General features: G+C 53.9%; 1 protein-coding gene across 1 annotated transcript; it reads left to right on the top strand.

Moving 5' to 3' along the window:
* Positions 1–6,936: 6,936 nt before the first annotated feature.
* On the top strand, positions 6,937–7,794 carry LOC115318965 (the record flags this gene model as incomplete). Its single annotated transcript, XM_029978730.2, has 1 exon — positions 6,937–7,794. A coding segment is annotated over one exon (858 nt), but the record flags the coding sequence as incomplete, so codon positions are not given.
* Between the last annotated feature and the right edge of the window lie 6,111 nt (positions 7,795–13,905).

Raw genomic sequence — 13,905 nt, forward strand, 5'->3', positions numbered from 1 at the left:
TCCAAGCACTGCGTATTCAACGTACTGTACTTACCAGACCGCATACGATTTTTAGTCTTTAGCATATTTAGCTTCTGGATAATGAATAACACAATAGTTCTCCATATGTTATGCCTGTACTGAAATTTTGCATGCAGATAAGCCAATATGTGACCAAAGAACATTAGATTTGGAAGCCGCTCTTTCATGAAAAAAGCTACGAACTTGGCCCAGGTATCTGTCTGCTGGCATCGATAAAATAATTTAATGTCGCGTGTGGCTGTTACCGACAGATTTCATCTAGTGGTACTACCGCCTCCAAGGCCTTGCATGTGGCGGCTGCTCGAGAGAAGCTATATAATGCATTAAGATGCACATTCGATATCAACTATGGTTTACTTTGTGTAATACGACTAAACTTGGTGTAATGTTTTATTTATCTGTAATTAATTATCGTGTTTATGTGTTTATTTATTTATTTTTTGCATTGCAATGTAGTTGGTTTTTTTAGGTTTACTTGCGGGCAGCGCGCTCCCGGTAGTGCGAGTGTTATTGGTTTTCGTGCTTTTGTTATTTATTTTTATTTGACACATGCGCGCTCTTGCTTTTCCATCTGACACGGATGAGAGCGAGAGCGCAGTTGCTCACCTTGGGGAGCGACTGCGCTAGGCATCGTCTTTTTCATCTGTTACAAGCGCATGTACTGTTAAATAGCGTTAAGAGAAGGAATAAAGGGGTTTATGCACAATATTTACATTGTTGAGAAACGTTCTGATCCGTTGAGGCGTTCGGTATGTATTGCGTCATTCGGTATTCGTTGAGGCGATATCGTTGCGCACTTCGTTCTCTTCGTTCTGCTACCCCGTTCCTTTCGCGATCCAGCATGTCCTTTTCATCGCCCTCACTCAAGAACAAAGTCATAATTAAATTATTTTACATGTTAAGTTTCCGGCATTCCTTTCGGAACCGCAAAAAAAAAAAAAAAAAGTTTGTCGACGAAACGTTTTACGGTGGTGCTGTCGACAAAACGATTGTCGATGAAACGTCAGACTGTCGACGAAACGTGTGTCCATGAAACGTGTGTCCACGAAAAGTTGTCCACGAAACGTAATTCCACGAAACAAGTTTCGACGAAATGATAGGGACCCATAGCGAGGGGTGCCCGCACGAAGCGCGGTCTGTTTGGAAGCCTAGCTTGCCGCCGCCTACAAGCAGCATTTCTCAAACGGAGGCCTCGATAAAATGTATCCATTTTCGCTAAACCGTGCTTCGATATACCGCACCCCTTTCGTTGAAACGAACCTGGATAAAACCGCGTTCGATAACCGTAATAAACCCGTCTTTTTTTTCTTTTTGACACCTTCAATAGTCGTTTGAAGCAAACATCAAAGTTTGTTGCGCAACACGAAAATCATGCAACTATTTAAGGTCTTGTTATTTTAGTTTTATACTAGATCCCAAAGAAAAACATGACGTATCTACATCTTTTGGCTAAATTTTATATTTTCGTGTTCTTTCTACCGAGAAATGCAATCACATATTTTCCGATGATTCAATAAGTGTGCGCGTTTTTGCAAAGCACAGCTGGCATCTGGACTTTGCTTTTCGGGACCTGCTCCTATGGCTCAGGCAAAGAGTACATTTTGTGTTCTGTTACAAGCTCATACCGCAACTCCGAAAGAAGGCAGTTGAGCCCGAAGTACGGTTATTCAACAAGGCACTGCCACGTGCAATAGAGTGCACAAAGGAGCGGAACTTGGTCGTCTTGAATGTGGACGCAAGTTTGTATCTTTCTGAGTCGCCCTTTCCCATAAAATCGCTCGTCTCTTGCAAATGCAAGGTCCTTAGATGTTCTAAGCAGCTAATTAGAAGAGGACAACTATGATATGTCATACTAACTCTATCATATGGCCTACCATAACACTATTGAGAGGAGTTTACGCGTAATTTTGTTCAGTCTAACGAAATTACTCCTACTTTTTGACGCATTACATTCTAGACCATAGCGTCATTGATTTTCGCAAATGGTAAAGTACATTTGCAAGAGCCAAAGCAGTAAAAATATTTTGATAATCTTAATGCCTTATTTGGGTCCTCAACATTCGTATTATTACAGCGCTGAAAATAAAAGCCACGAACACAAGAACTTTCGTTCTGCCTCGGACAGCGCGCACCTCGATAGAAATTTAATGGGACCCGGAATAGGGGTAGCCACCCATCGTTCTCCCTTTCTATTTTTTCTTTATTAGACTTAATACAGATGTTTTTTAACAACAGCAACAAACAAGTATGTTATGCCGGTCTACCTGCCGGCTACCATGAACGTGTCCTCTCCTCACTCGCTCACTCACTCCGGCTGGCGCGTGCGCTAAAACCGGAAGCCGTGACTAATTTGCTTCCACGCGGTTTAAAGTTGCGTAGCAGCAATTTTAAGTTCGAATTTCGGGCACTTTGCACAACCATACTGACACAAGTGTCACGCAAGTATCTCATGCGCAACGCCATGAGCTACAAGTTTAATCGTCGCTGCGTAATTACGTGACCCCACGCAACAAGGTCACGTGATCATGTGACCACCATAGGCGCGCTATTCGCAGTTTGGTCACGTGGTGGGCGGGATCCAACTGACCATGTTCACATGACCCCCACGGGACATGGTCACGTGACCACCAAAGGTGCGTTTTTTCCAGCGTGGTCACGTGGTGCACAGGACACCACGGACAATGGCCCACGTACCGATCACTTATTAGAGCACGACGAGCACGAATGCGCGAGGTCTGTGGAGGGTTGCCACACGCTTTCCGTCCATAATGAACTTCAAGTATTCATTCAGAACAGTATTCGGTGAAAGTAGCAAAATCGTTGCATGGCCCCTCTAATGAAACAGCATTAACCATGATCATAATAAGCCGTTCAATCTTGCGGTACTCTGAGTTGGATAGGCCTGCTCTGTCCAAATACATCCACTACATGTCTCTTCGTTTATTCAGCACAAATTTCTCGACCCAGGGCCGGCCTTAGAGCAGCAAGCGCCCTGGGCAAACTGCAGCCGCGGCGCCCCCCCCCCCACCCCCCCCCCCTTACACACACGTACACTATTCTCGCACCAAACATCATGTTGTAAGCAAACATGCCACAGTGACCCAGCGCGAATGGTCGCGATTTTGTCGTTGTCAGTCGAAAACCGCGTCCTAAAAACGAACGACGTTCGCGAGCATTGAGAGCTTTGTCGGCACCGTGTTCAAAGTTCAAGAATCATTTATTTCTTAGATTAACCAAACTTCAGCTGTGGGTCTCCCATAGCAAGCTAAAGTCTAATGGACAGAGAAAACAAAAGCACAAGTTAACCATGTCAAATGCCGTAGAAGGCAACCTTCCGAGCCTTCAACAACGCAAATTGGGCTACGTCTTGCGACATATCCAGGCTAGACGCTATCTTGTTTTCAATGGACGAAATTGCCAATGACGATATCCTGTTATCTGCCATGGTTGATCTTAGGTACGTCTTAATAAGCTTTAATTTTAGAAACTCCCCTCAGCGGTGGCCATTGACATTGGCAAAGGGAAAAGGATCCTCAATGGCACCCACGTATGAGGGAATTTGTCACATAGATGGTTGTGCAGAATGAACTGGAGCACGTCCTGGCGAGCACTGCATCCAGTGGGCAGCAGGCTGCGTAGTTAGATCAGCTCCTCGCAGAGATCTGTACCGTCGATGTCTGCACTTTCTAGGTGTCTCAGACTCTCAGTGCATGGTCAAGGCATTGGCAAAGTTTAAGAAGTTCCGCTTTGTCGGGAAGTCGGGTGAGGCCGTAAAGGAACCCCCAGAAGCTGACGTGCTGCTCCATCCGCGTGAAGCGTTCTTCAAACGACATCTCACGGTGTCAATAATCTCGTAGAAGAACTCTCGCTTGAATTTTGTCTGTACATCATCAACCTCGTCCTGGCGCTCATAACAGAACTGGCGCTTTTTCCGCCGCAGTCGAGGGGCCGGTTTCATCGCACTGTCAATACCCATGCTCTCGGGAAGACCGTTCGCAGTTGCCAGTTGCAGTTTCGTACCCGACATCGCGATAATTGTCGATGCAATCGCTGCATGCTTTCATCAGCTGGGTGGTTGCTACGATGTCCTTCGTTTTGCATTGCATGTTCTCGCTTACAACATTAACTTGTAAAAAGAATGTCGTACCACACAACAATGTAAACGAGAAATTGAACTGCAAGAGTTAGAGCTTCATGTCGGACACCAGGTTTGCCTGCTGTGATGCGGCCATTCTTGCGCAACATTATAAATTTATATGTTTTTCGCGGTTTTCGGGATATTTGTGGCGAGTTTCTGAATTTTGAGTTGGCAACACTGATCGGCATTGGAAGTCCGTAGTCGTCGCTGGTCACTTACACACACAAAAAAAGAAAGAGCTGCGGATCCAAAGTTCTTTACACATATTATTTTCAGTTAGGTTGAAGCCTCTGGGCACAGAGACTCACCGGATGCTGAGGGGGCATTGGTTCGTTCAGCTTACCGCTAGAGACTCCACAGCGAGCGTTGCCCAAAGCGCAGCTCGAATGTCGGGAGGAATCGGGTTCATTTTACCCCCGGTCAGACCTACTGAGCGAAGTCATTCTTCGGCTCAGAATAACTTGGCAAAGGGTGAAGCCTACGTTTTCTGCGAGCCAATCAGAGACTCTGAGCGAAGCACGTGATAACTAAGAGCAAAACTCTGTTCCAATACTATTTTGTCCCGTGACTCGCTCCGACACACTGATTTGCTCGCCGATGGGTTTGGCGCCACCGTTTAGTAAGTTGCGCTAAGAGTGCGGCATGCTGGCTCCATCGCTTTTTGCCAGTCAGGTTTTGTTCCGCTCGTAATTTGAGAGCTGTGCGGAGGTGAACGCTTGCCTAGTCGTTCATGACTCATTCAATGGCGCTTTGAATCTCACGGGGGAGAGGTTCTCTATAGTAAAACAACATCCGCAGGTGGCTGCGGGTTGATGGACGCCAATTATAACAAGAACTTAGCCGTTGGTTTTGCGGCCAAAATGCCAAACGGCGATGCGGTCGTTTTTTGTTTTTGATTTTATCCCCTCGAGGTTTGAGCCCTGCATGACCTGGCGGCCCTTTCGGCGCCCCCCTATGAATGGCACCCGGTGCAACTGCATAGGTCGCCCACTCCAAATGCCGGCCCTGCCTCGACCGAGAGAAAAAAGACGAAAAAAGGCCTGCTGGCGGCGGACAAGTATCACGTATCGGGTGGCCCCGGTACAGCGACCTTGGCTGGTATCCTGGTGGGCGCCGTGAACGTCGCTTTTGGGCTATGGGTGACGAAGCGGCCTGGCGTTGTTTGACGCCCACGGATTCACAGTTGCAAAAGTTATGGGGCTAAAGGCCACACGACTGGAGTTTGCCGAAATTTCCGGAAATGAAATGCAGGCCCCAGTGAAGTCTGCTGGCTGGTCGAGATTTTTAATCTTTAAGTATTGTTCAGGTTCTTTTTATATTTTTCCGGCACACGCAATCACAAATATTCGCCACTCGCTACCTTTTTTCTTTCCTCGCGCAACTTCCTGCGCGTCTACTTTTCCTAGAGTAGAGGATCAATCTCTGTAATCTGCGGGGGAAGCTCGGCGAATGGCGAATCCGAATTATTGTTTCGCTCTAAAAACGATGTCTTTATGACGGACAGACAACAGCCGTGTCATGCCTCTGAGTGTCCCCTCGGCGACTATTTTTCAGTCTAGACACATCAATGGCTTCGCCATTCGCCGAGCATCCTCCGTAGCTTACAGAACTGGCTCTCGAATTGCTTTGGGGAAACAAAGACACACGGGAACTTTTTTTACCGAGGTATACATTTTGGACCGGTGTCGCCCACTGTTTATTTGTTTTACCTTTATTTTTAAAATATTGAAAAGTGTTGACCAGTGCGTTTCCTGAACAGGTGTGTACCAGCTTTCTGTATATGTACTTACGCATGTCAGTAAAGATTGTGGGGACCCTCTCCCTGGCTCCTCCGCGCTTCGTGACCTCGCCGGTCCCTGCCGCCGTGCTGCCGGGCGCTCCTTCGTTCCCCGTGACCTTCCCGTTTTCCGTCGCCGTCCTGTCGCGGAACGTCCGAGCTCTCCGGGAGGAATGGGGCAAGCGCCCCCTCACCCAGCGCTGACGTCGGAGGGTCGGTCGCAGCAAGGTTCCCGATTGGACGGTCGGCGGGACAAGGACTTGGGAAGGTCTTGAAAGGGGAACGGAGACAAAGGAAGGGGTCTTGGGGCTGCCGACATCGAAAGGGACCGGTCAGGGAGGTCATTGGGACGACAGCGACGAGCGGCTCGCAGACGACGTGAGTTTGAGTAAACTCTTTTGAACACGCACTGTGTGGGTGACTTCTTGGGGAGCGAGCGAGGCACGTCCCGATCGGGCGTCGATCAGGTAGCGACCCACATAATCTGGCGCCCACGTGGGAGCCCGATCGGTTGGCCGTTGCTTTCGCTCCTCCCTGAGAGGTCGCGCACTTTGCGTTTTCGCGGATTTTGGAGGTTAGCGTGCTCGAATTTTGCGAATTGTGTTCGAGTTGGTAGAAAGTGACAATGTTCGACACCAGGTCGACCACCGGCGCGAGTAAGGACGGTTCGTCGGAGGACGAGCCTGGGCGAGATAGCGCGGGGGCTGCTCCGATTAGCGGAGACTCGGGCTCACGCGCGCCCCCGGAGACTGGGACTTCGCCCCCAGCTTCACCAGCGACGGAAGGCGTGCTAGACGCCGGTGAACTGATGCGCGCAATGACGCGGATGATGGACGCGATGTCGCGGCAGATGGGGACAGCCCCAAGCGTCGCGAGTGCCGCGCCTTTGCCGATGCCCCGCCCGCGGTTGAGCGTGCCTACGCCGACGTACTCGGGGTACTCCGACGGGAAATCGGTGCACGATTTCCTGCAGGATTTAGACGCGTACGTAACCGCTTTGGGGGCATCGGACGCAACAGCCCTGCTGCAGATCGTGCCGATTGCACTGACGGGCGACGCCGCGCGTTGGAGACGGCTGCAAACGCCGTTCCAATCAATGGCGGACTTCCGGGCGCGGTTTCGGGAGGAATTCCTTCCTCCCGACTACGAGATGCGGATTCGCGACGAGCTGGCGAGCCGCACTAAGCACCCGGATGAGAGCCTCGTGGAGTACGTCCGTGCACTCCAGGAGCTCTACTCGCGGGCCGAACCCTCCGCGCCTAACGCGGAAAAAGTAGCGAGGGCGATCCGCCAGTGCCACCCCAGGTTTAAGGCGTATCTTCGAGGACGCGATTTCGCAGACCTCGAAGCACTGGCGAGAGAGGCGCGCACGGTTCAAGCGGGCTTGCTCGCTGAGCTGCAGTATCGGCCCCCTCCAAGAGCCGAGGAGTCCTTGGAGCCGGGTTGCGCGTGGACGGGACGCGCCGCGGACGGTTACGTCGAGTCGCAGACGGCGTACGTGGCCGTCGCGGATCGCGGGAATGGCGGAGCCATTCCACCTCGGGCCCTCGACCCATTCGGCTTCGAGCAAAGGCGCAGGGTAGCCAGCGCACACTCAGCCGGGGCGCAACCCCGTAGGGGGGGCGGCGCGGTCGAATACCGCGGATACGTGACGCGTTACGACGCTCGCGGCAGCGACAACAGCGCTCGGCGAGGCGGCGCGCCGCGTGCCGTTAGCGACAGATCAACTGTAGCACGCGACGACCGCGCCCAAGTCAGGTGCTTCAGGTGCCACCAGCCTGGGCACATCAGGCGGCAATGCACGTGGGCAGCGGCCGAATCCGGATACTCGGAAAACGCGCGGGGCCGGCGCCAGTAATCGGGTTGCCCGAATCAAGGTTGCCGGCCGCTGCCCAGGCCCCGGGTCAGTTCGCCGACGGGGCGGAAGTTGCGGGCAGCGATCGGGTAGCGTTCGCGCCGTCGGCATGTCGGGCTCAGGACTCGACACCTGAAAGGGGTCCGTACGTGCGGGTAGAGATCGGTGGTAAAGATTATCTAGCATTAGTCGACACCGGCTCAACCCTCTCTCTCATCGGAGACTCCGTGTACACGGACTGCCGCAAAAGAAACCTGTGCATGCGCGAAGTTGCAACTCCGTTGCGTTTAGCGGCGGGATCGGCCGAGGCGCAATGCGCAGTTCGCCTTCACCTCGGCATCGACGGCAAGCGAAGGAGGCAGCGCTTTGTTTACCTGCCGGGCATGTCAATCCCAGTTATTTTGGGACAGGACTTCGTTTGCCGAGAGGGGATCATTCTAGACCTAAAGAATAACGGGTGCCACTACAACCCGCTGACCCCTCTCATCCCCTTTGTAGCCCCACCTAGTTTGGGGAAGGGATCGGAATGTTCGCTCGCTAGGCTGCGCGAGGAGCAGGTGTTAGCTGCGCGGGCCGAACCACATAACGTTGAACAGATCGTGGCTTCTTTCGACGGGCCGGCCGAACAAAGGCGATCGTTAGCGGACGCTTTGTCTAGACACGCAGCTATGTTTACTGAGAGGCCGGGAGTCACGCATGTTTTACAACATGAGATAGACACGGGAGACGCAAGGCCGTGGGGTTGTAACCCCAGACCGCTGAGTGTGCACAAGCGAGCTCTCCTGGATAAGGCTCTCGATGAAATGTTGGACACGGGGGCCGTACGGCCGTCGCAAAGCCCGTGGGCATTTCCGGTAGTGCTAGCGCCGAAGAAAGACGGGACAGCCCGTCTTTGCGTAGACTACCGCCGACTCAATGAGATGACCAAAAGGGACGCGTATCCTTTTCCATCTATCGAGTCCATCATGTATTCGCTGGGTAGCGCGAAGGTCTTTACCACGCTGGACTGCAGCAGAGGCTTCCTGCAGATCAGACGACGTCCAAAAGACAGCGTTCACTTGTCACAGGGGGTTGTTTGAGTTTACCCGCCTGCCGTTCGGATTATCGAATTCGCCGTCTAGTTTTCAGCGGCTGATGGACATCGTGCTGGGGGACGCGAAGTTTAACTTTGCCATGGCTTACATGGACGATGTCGTAGTATTCTCGAACTCGTTCGAAGAGCACCTAACTCATCTCGAGATCGTTCTGAGTAGAATGTGGGAGGCTGGGTTGACGATCAACCCAGATAAGGTATAGCTCGCAGCCTCGAGGGTTAATCTCTTAGGCTTTATCGTTGACAACGGTACGTTGAAGCCGAACGACGATAAGTTGGGGGCCATCCTCAATTATCCAGCGCCGCGTGACGTAAAGAGCCTTCAGAGGTTTCTAGGGATGGTCGGTTTTTATCGGCAGTTCATTCCGGGATGCGCGGAGCTAGCACAGCCATTGAACCAATTGCTGCGGAAAAACTCAAGGTGGATCTGGGGGAGGGAGCACGATGCGGCTTTCGCGTCTCTCGCGAAGGCAATAGCTGATACAGCGAGCTTACATTTACCAGATCTAAACCGGCATTTCGTCGTACAGACGGACGCGAGCGACTACGGTGTCGGAGCGGTGTTGTTACAGGAGCACGATGGGCAGTTGCGCCCTGTGGCTTTCGCGAGCCGAACGCTTACACCGCCCGAGCGCAACTACAGCGTAACGGAGAAGGAGGGGCTGGCCGTCATGTTCGCTTTGAAAAGGTTCGATCTCTATCTAGACGGTACGACTTTTGTCATACAGACGGATCACGCTGCGCTAACATGGATCCAGAGGTTGAAGGAGCCAGCGGGAAGGCTGGCTCGCTGGGCTCTGACCCTGCAGCGCTACTCCTACACTGTCGAATACCGAAAGGGCTCGAGCAACAAGGTTGCGGACGCGCTCTCTCGGGCGCCCCAGGACGGTGGTCGGGAGGAGGAGACGCGACCGTTGGGGGGCGAAGAGCGCGGGAGAGGAGGGAGAATACCTCCGTGCGCGGGGGAGAAGCCCCCCGCGATCGCGAGAAAGCGAGAGAATGGCTGGGAGGAGGGGAAGCAGCCGGAGTTCGTAGCAGCGGTGGGTCACTCTTCGAGGGAGCAAAGGATCGTGGCTTGGGGGGAAGTGGTAAGCAAGGCAGAGCTTGTCGAGGCCCAGGGAGCAGACGGATTTTGTCAGCGGGTGTTGGGACAACTTGCGGAAATTGCGGTTGACACCGGGAACACTGACGGACGAATCGGCGCGCCGTTCGATTCGTATCTGCTGGGCGAAGATGGGTTATTGCTCCGCTATATCCCCGCGATCGACGAAGAGGAGGGGAACGACCCTCCCTTCAGGGTGGTGATTCCTAGGAAGCTACGCAGGAAGTTTATCAGATACTTCCACGACTCGGCTCTGGCCGGTCATGGCAGCGGCAGCAAGACTTTTCAAAAGTTATGTCGCGTCGCGACCTGGCCGTGAATGAGGCAGGACGTATTTCGGTACTGTCGTAGCTGTCCAGCTTGCCAGAAGGCGAAACCGAGAGGCGGGAAACCTCCGGGGTTGATGCAGCCGGTGATGAGTCACTACCCGTGGGAGATAGTCGCGTGCGACATCGTTGGCCCGCTGCCGAGGACTCCTCGGGGAAATCAGTACCTTTTGGTGGTCACTGACCATTTCTCGAAGTGGGTGGAGCTGTACCCCCTGAGAAAACTGGTCTCGGAGCGAATCTGGGAAAAGTTGTTAGACACTTTCCTGCGTTTCGGAACGCCCAAGTGTCTAGTCAGCGATAATGCTAGTTATTTCACTAGTAAAGTCTTCGTGGACTCCTGCTTGGCCCTCAATATTAAGCACAAGAGGACGACACCGTACCATCCTCAGGCCAATATCACTGAGAGAGTGAATCGCAACCTGAAGAGCATGCTGATCGCGCTGACGGAGAGACACCGGGACTGGGACGAACACATCGTCGAGATGGGTTTCGCCATTCGGACGTCAGTGAACCGATCAACCGGGTTTACACCAGCGTTCCTGAACCTGGGTAAGGAGCTCCCGTCTCCACTGGAGAACGGGTTAAGAAACAGCGACGGGGCATCGGGTCGCCCACTCTCTACGTACGCGGCCGGGTTCAAAAGCCGCTTGACGGGCGCGTTGCACGACGCTAGAGAGAACCTCGATGCCGCAAGGATCGAGCAGGCGGCGCAGTACGACAAGAACCATCGCCACCTGGAGTACAACGTCGGAGACCTGGTTCTGAGGAGAATGCACCCACTGAGTAATGCAGCTTGCGGATTCGCAGCATCGCTGGCTCCGAAGTGGGATGGGCCCTACGAGGTAAGTACGCGAGTGTCGCGGCTTACGTACAGACTCACTCGGCCGAACACAACCGAGGAGTCTGGCCCTGTTCACGTGACCGATTTAAAGGTGTACTACCTTCGCGACCAGGACGGCGATGGACGAGAAGCGGCTGATGAGGACGGGGAAAGCCCCGTCTCGGCCGGACGGCAGACGCAGTCCGGAGCACGGATGGAGCGCGCTGGCCGGACGGTGCATGACAGTGTCGGCGAGCTCACTTCTAACAGGAGTTTCTGCCGTCACTACAATCTGCGGCGCAGGGTTTAATCCATTTCTGTGTTTTTAACTGAATTTCCTCCCCACAGAATGCCTTTCTGGAACGACGCCGGACGCCGAGCACGTGACGGCGCTGGACGGGGACGACCCCTCCCAGGAGGCCCGCCAGGCCAGAACGGGGGCGCTAATGCTCCCCCAAGTACCCGGGGTGGGCGCCCCGGGTCGAGGCGGCCCGACTCCCGAGGTCGGCGACCATGGAGGTGGCCCCACGATCGGGCGTCGGACGCTGGGTCCGGACAGCGCCAGGCGGGCTCCGCGGATTCCGCGAGCCACCGCGCTCGCACACCGCAGAGTGGGTCGGGCCCGCCTGCGCGGGGAGGACCAGGCTCGAGCAGGCCTCTTCGCCCCGCACGACTTCCTTCCAGGAGAAGAGAGGGACCGTCACCGCAGGGGGGACGGGCCTGGAGCCGGCGGCCATGCCACACCGTGGCAACCTGGACGACATGGGACGGGCAGCGGGACCTCCATTTCGTGTCCCGCCAGCGTTGGCGGGACCAGCCGAGACCGGTCCACGACACGCCCGGTGTCGAGGTCCCGCCGCCCTTCCTGGGGCACACGCTGCCCGCCTTCGAGTTGGCCCCGGACCTGCAGGACCCCTGCTGGCTCTGCCGGGTGCCGGTGGTTCACCGCGAGACCCACGAGGCCAGCCCACGCCACCAGGAGCTACTGAGGGCGGTGGGCCCCCCCACGTGCGTCGAGGCGGCGCTGCGGCTCCTCCAGAGGGACCGGCCCGACCTCCTGGCCCCGGCGGCCCGGGAGCTTCCTGAGGAGGGGGCCACCTCTGCAGCCTCCACCGCCGCTGCCTCTACCGCCGCGACCGCCGCCACCGCGGTCTCGGACACGCTGCCGCCCCCGCTGGCGCCACTCGCCTGCCCGGCCGAACCCCTCCCGCCTCCGCCTCCGCCCGCCGAGGACACGGTGATGGCGGAGCTGGAGGAGTTCCTGGCCGGGGACCGTCCACCCTCCGCCGACTCGGGCCCCCCGGGGTCCGAGCCTTGAGGGAGGGGAGGTGTGGGGACCCTCTCCTTGGCTCCTCCGCGCTCCGTGACCTCGCCGGTCCCTGCCGCCGTGCTGCCGGGCGCTCCTTCGTTCCCCGTGACCTTCCCGTTTTCCGTCGCCGTCCTGTCGCGGAACGTCCGAGCTCTCCGGGAGGAATGGGGCAAGCGCCCCCTCACCCAGCGCTGACGTCGGAGGGTCGGTCGCAGCAAGGTTCCCGATTGGACGGTCGGCGGGACAAGGACTTGGGAAGGTCTTGAAAGGGGAACGGAGACAAAGGAAGGGGTCTTGGGGCTGCCGACATCGAAAGGGACCGGTCAGGGAGGTCATTGGGACGACAGCGACGAGCGGCTCGCAGACGACGTGAGTTTGAGTAAACTCTTTTGAACACGCACTGTGTGGGTGACTTCTTGGGGAGCGAGCGAGGCACGTCCCGATCGGGCGTCGATCAGGTAGCGACCCACAAGATATATGTAAATATTTCGTAATTATACTGCGTATTTTATAATATGTTGAACAAGAGGGCGGGTAAACCACTTTTCTCCTGTGTCGCCAGCAATATGACGGCAGGAGGTTCGCTTGAAACAAGCAAATAGCAAGGCTTCTACGTATCTCCAATACTCTTCTCAAGATACTGTAATTAAGATACTTTTGTCGGTATTTTGGTATCTTGAAGATACATTCGATTGAGAGTAATTAGCACTCTATCTTAATTACATTGCTTAGTATCTTCTACTCAGTATCTCAAATACCTTTTCCGGCGTACGAAGAAGTTTGTCCCCAAAGGGGAAGTACTAAGACTAAATGTTCTTTCTTTCTCCTTTGCACGTGTCTAGGGGGACAAATGAGGTGTACACTAGGAGGTCATCGAACGATATGCGTTTCAGCTAAGTTAATATAATCAAGATGCCCCCATTTTTTTATTTAGTTGTAATAACTTCAGCTCGTCGCGCGCTTATAAAGCATCTTCGAAAGTAATTCAATTATTTTTCAAAGTATTTGCACTTTACTCAAAATAGTTTGGCGCAGAAGTAACTTGAATACTACTCTAAATACTTTCTCACTTGGGTATTTAGTATCTTGTCTTAAATACTTTTGTCGAGTATCTTGAACAACACTGCAAATCGCTGACACCTGCACCATTTGAAGTATAGATAAAATAATCGGTTCAGATCGCCTAGACGCTGCAAACGAAAACCACCTTGGTGTCGAAGCGCGAGGCAGTTGATCGGATTTGGTCGGACACAGTGGGTCTAACGAATACTGGCAAGTGGGTTTCTAGCGGGTTCCGGGAGGCTTGATGAGGTGATGATTTCAGCAACCCACCAGCCGGATTTCGGTGCCACACGAATCATGACATGATAGTCAGCTCTATGTACGCAAAATCATTAAAACATCCACCAAGCAAAAAGTACAGTACATCTCATTCACATCCTTCAGTCTTATCAACGAGAA

The sequence above is a fragment of the Ixodes scapularis genome, unplaced genomic scaffold, assembly GCF_016920785.2.
Source record: "Ixodes scapularis isolate PalLabHiFi unplaced genomic scaffold, ASM1692078v2 PGA_scaffold0__279_contigs__length_252992795, whole genome shotgun sequence".
NCBI lineage: Eukaryota > Metazoa > Arthropoda > Arachnida > Ixodida > Ixodidae > Ixodes > Ixodes scapularis.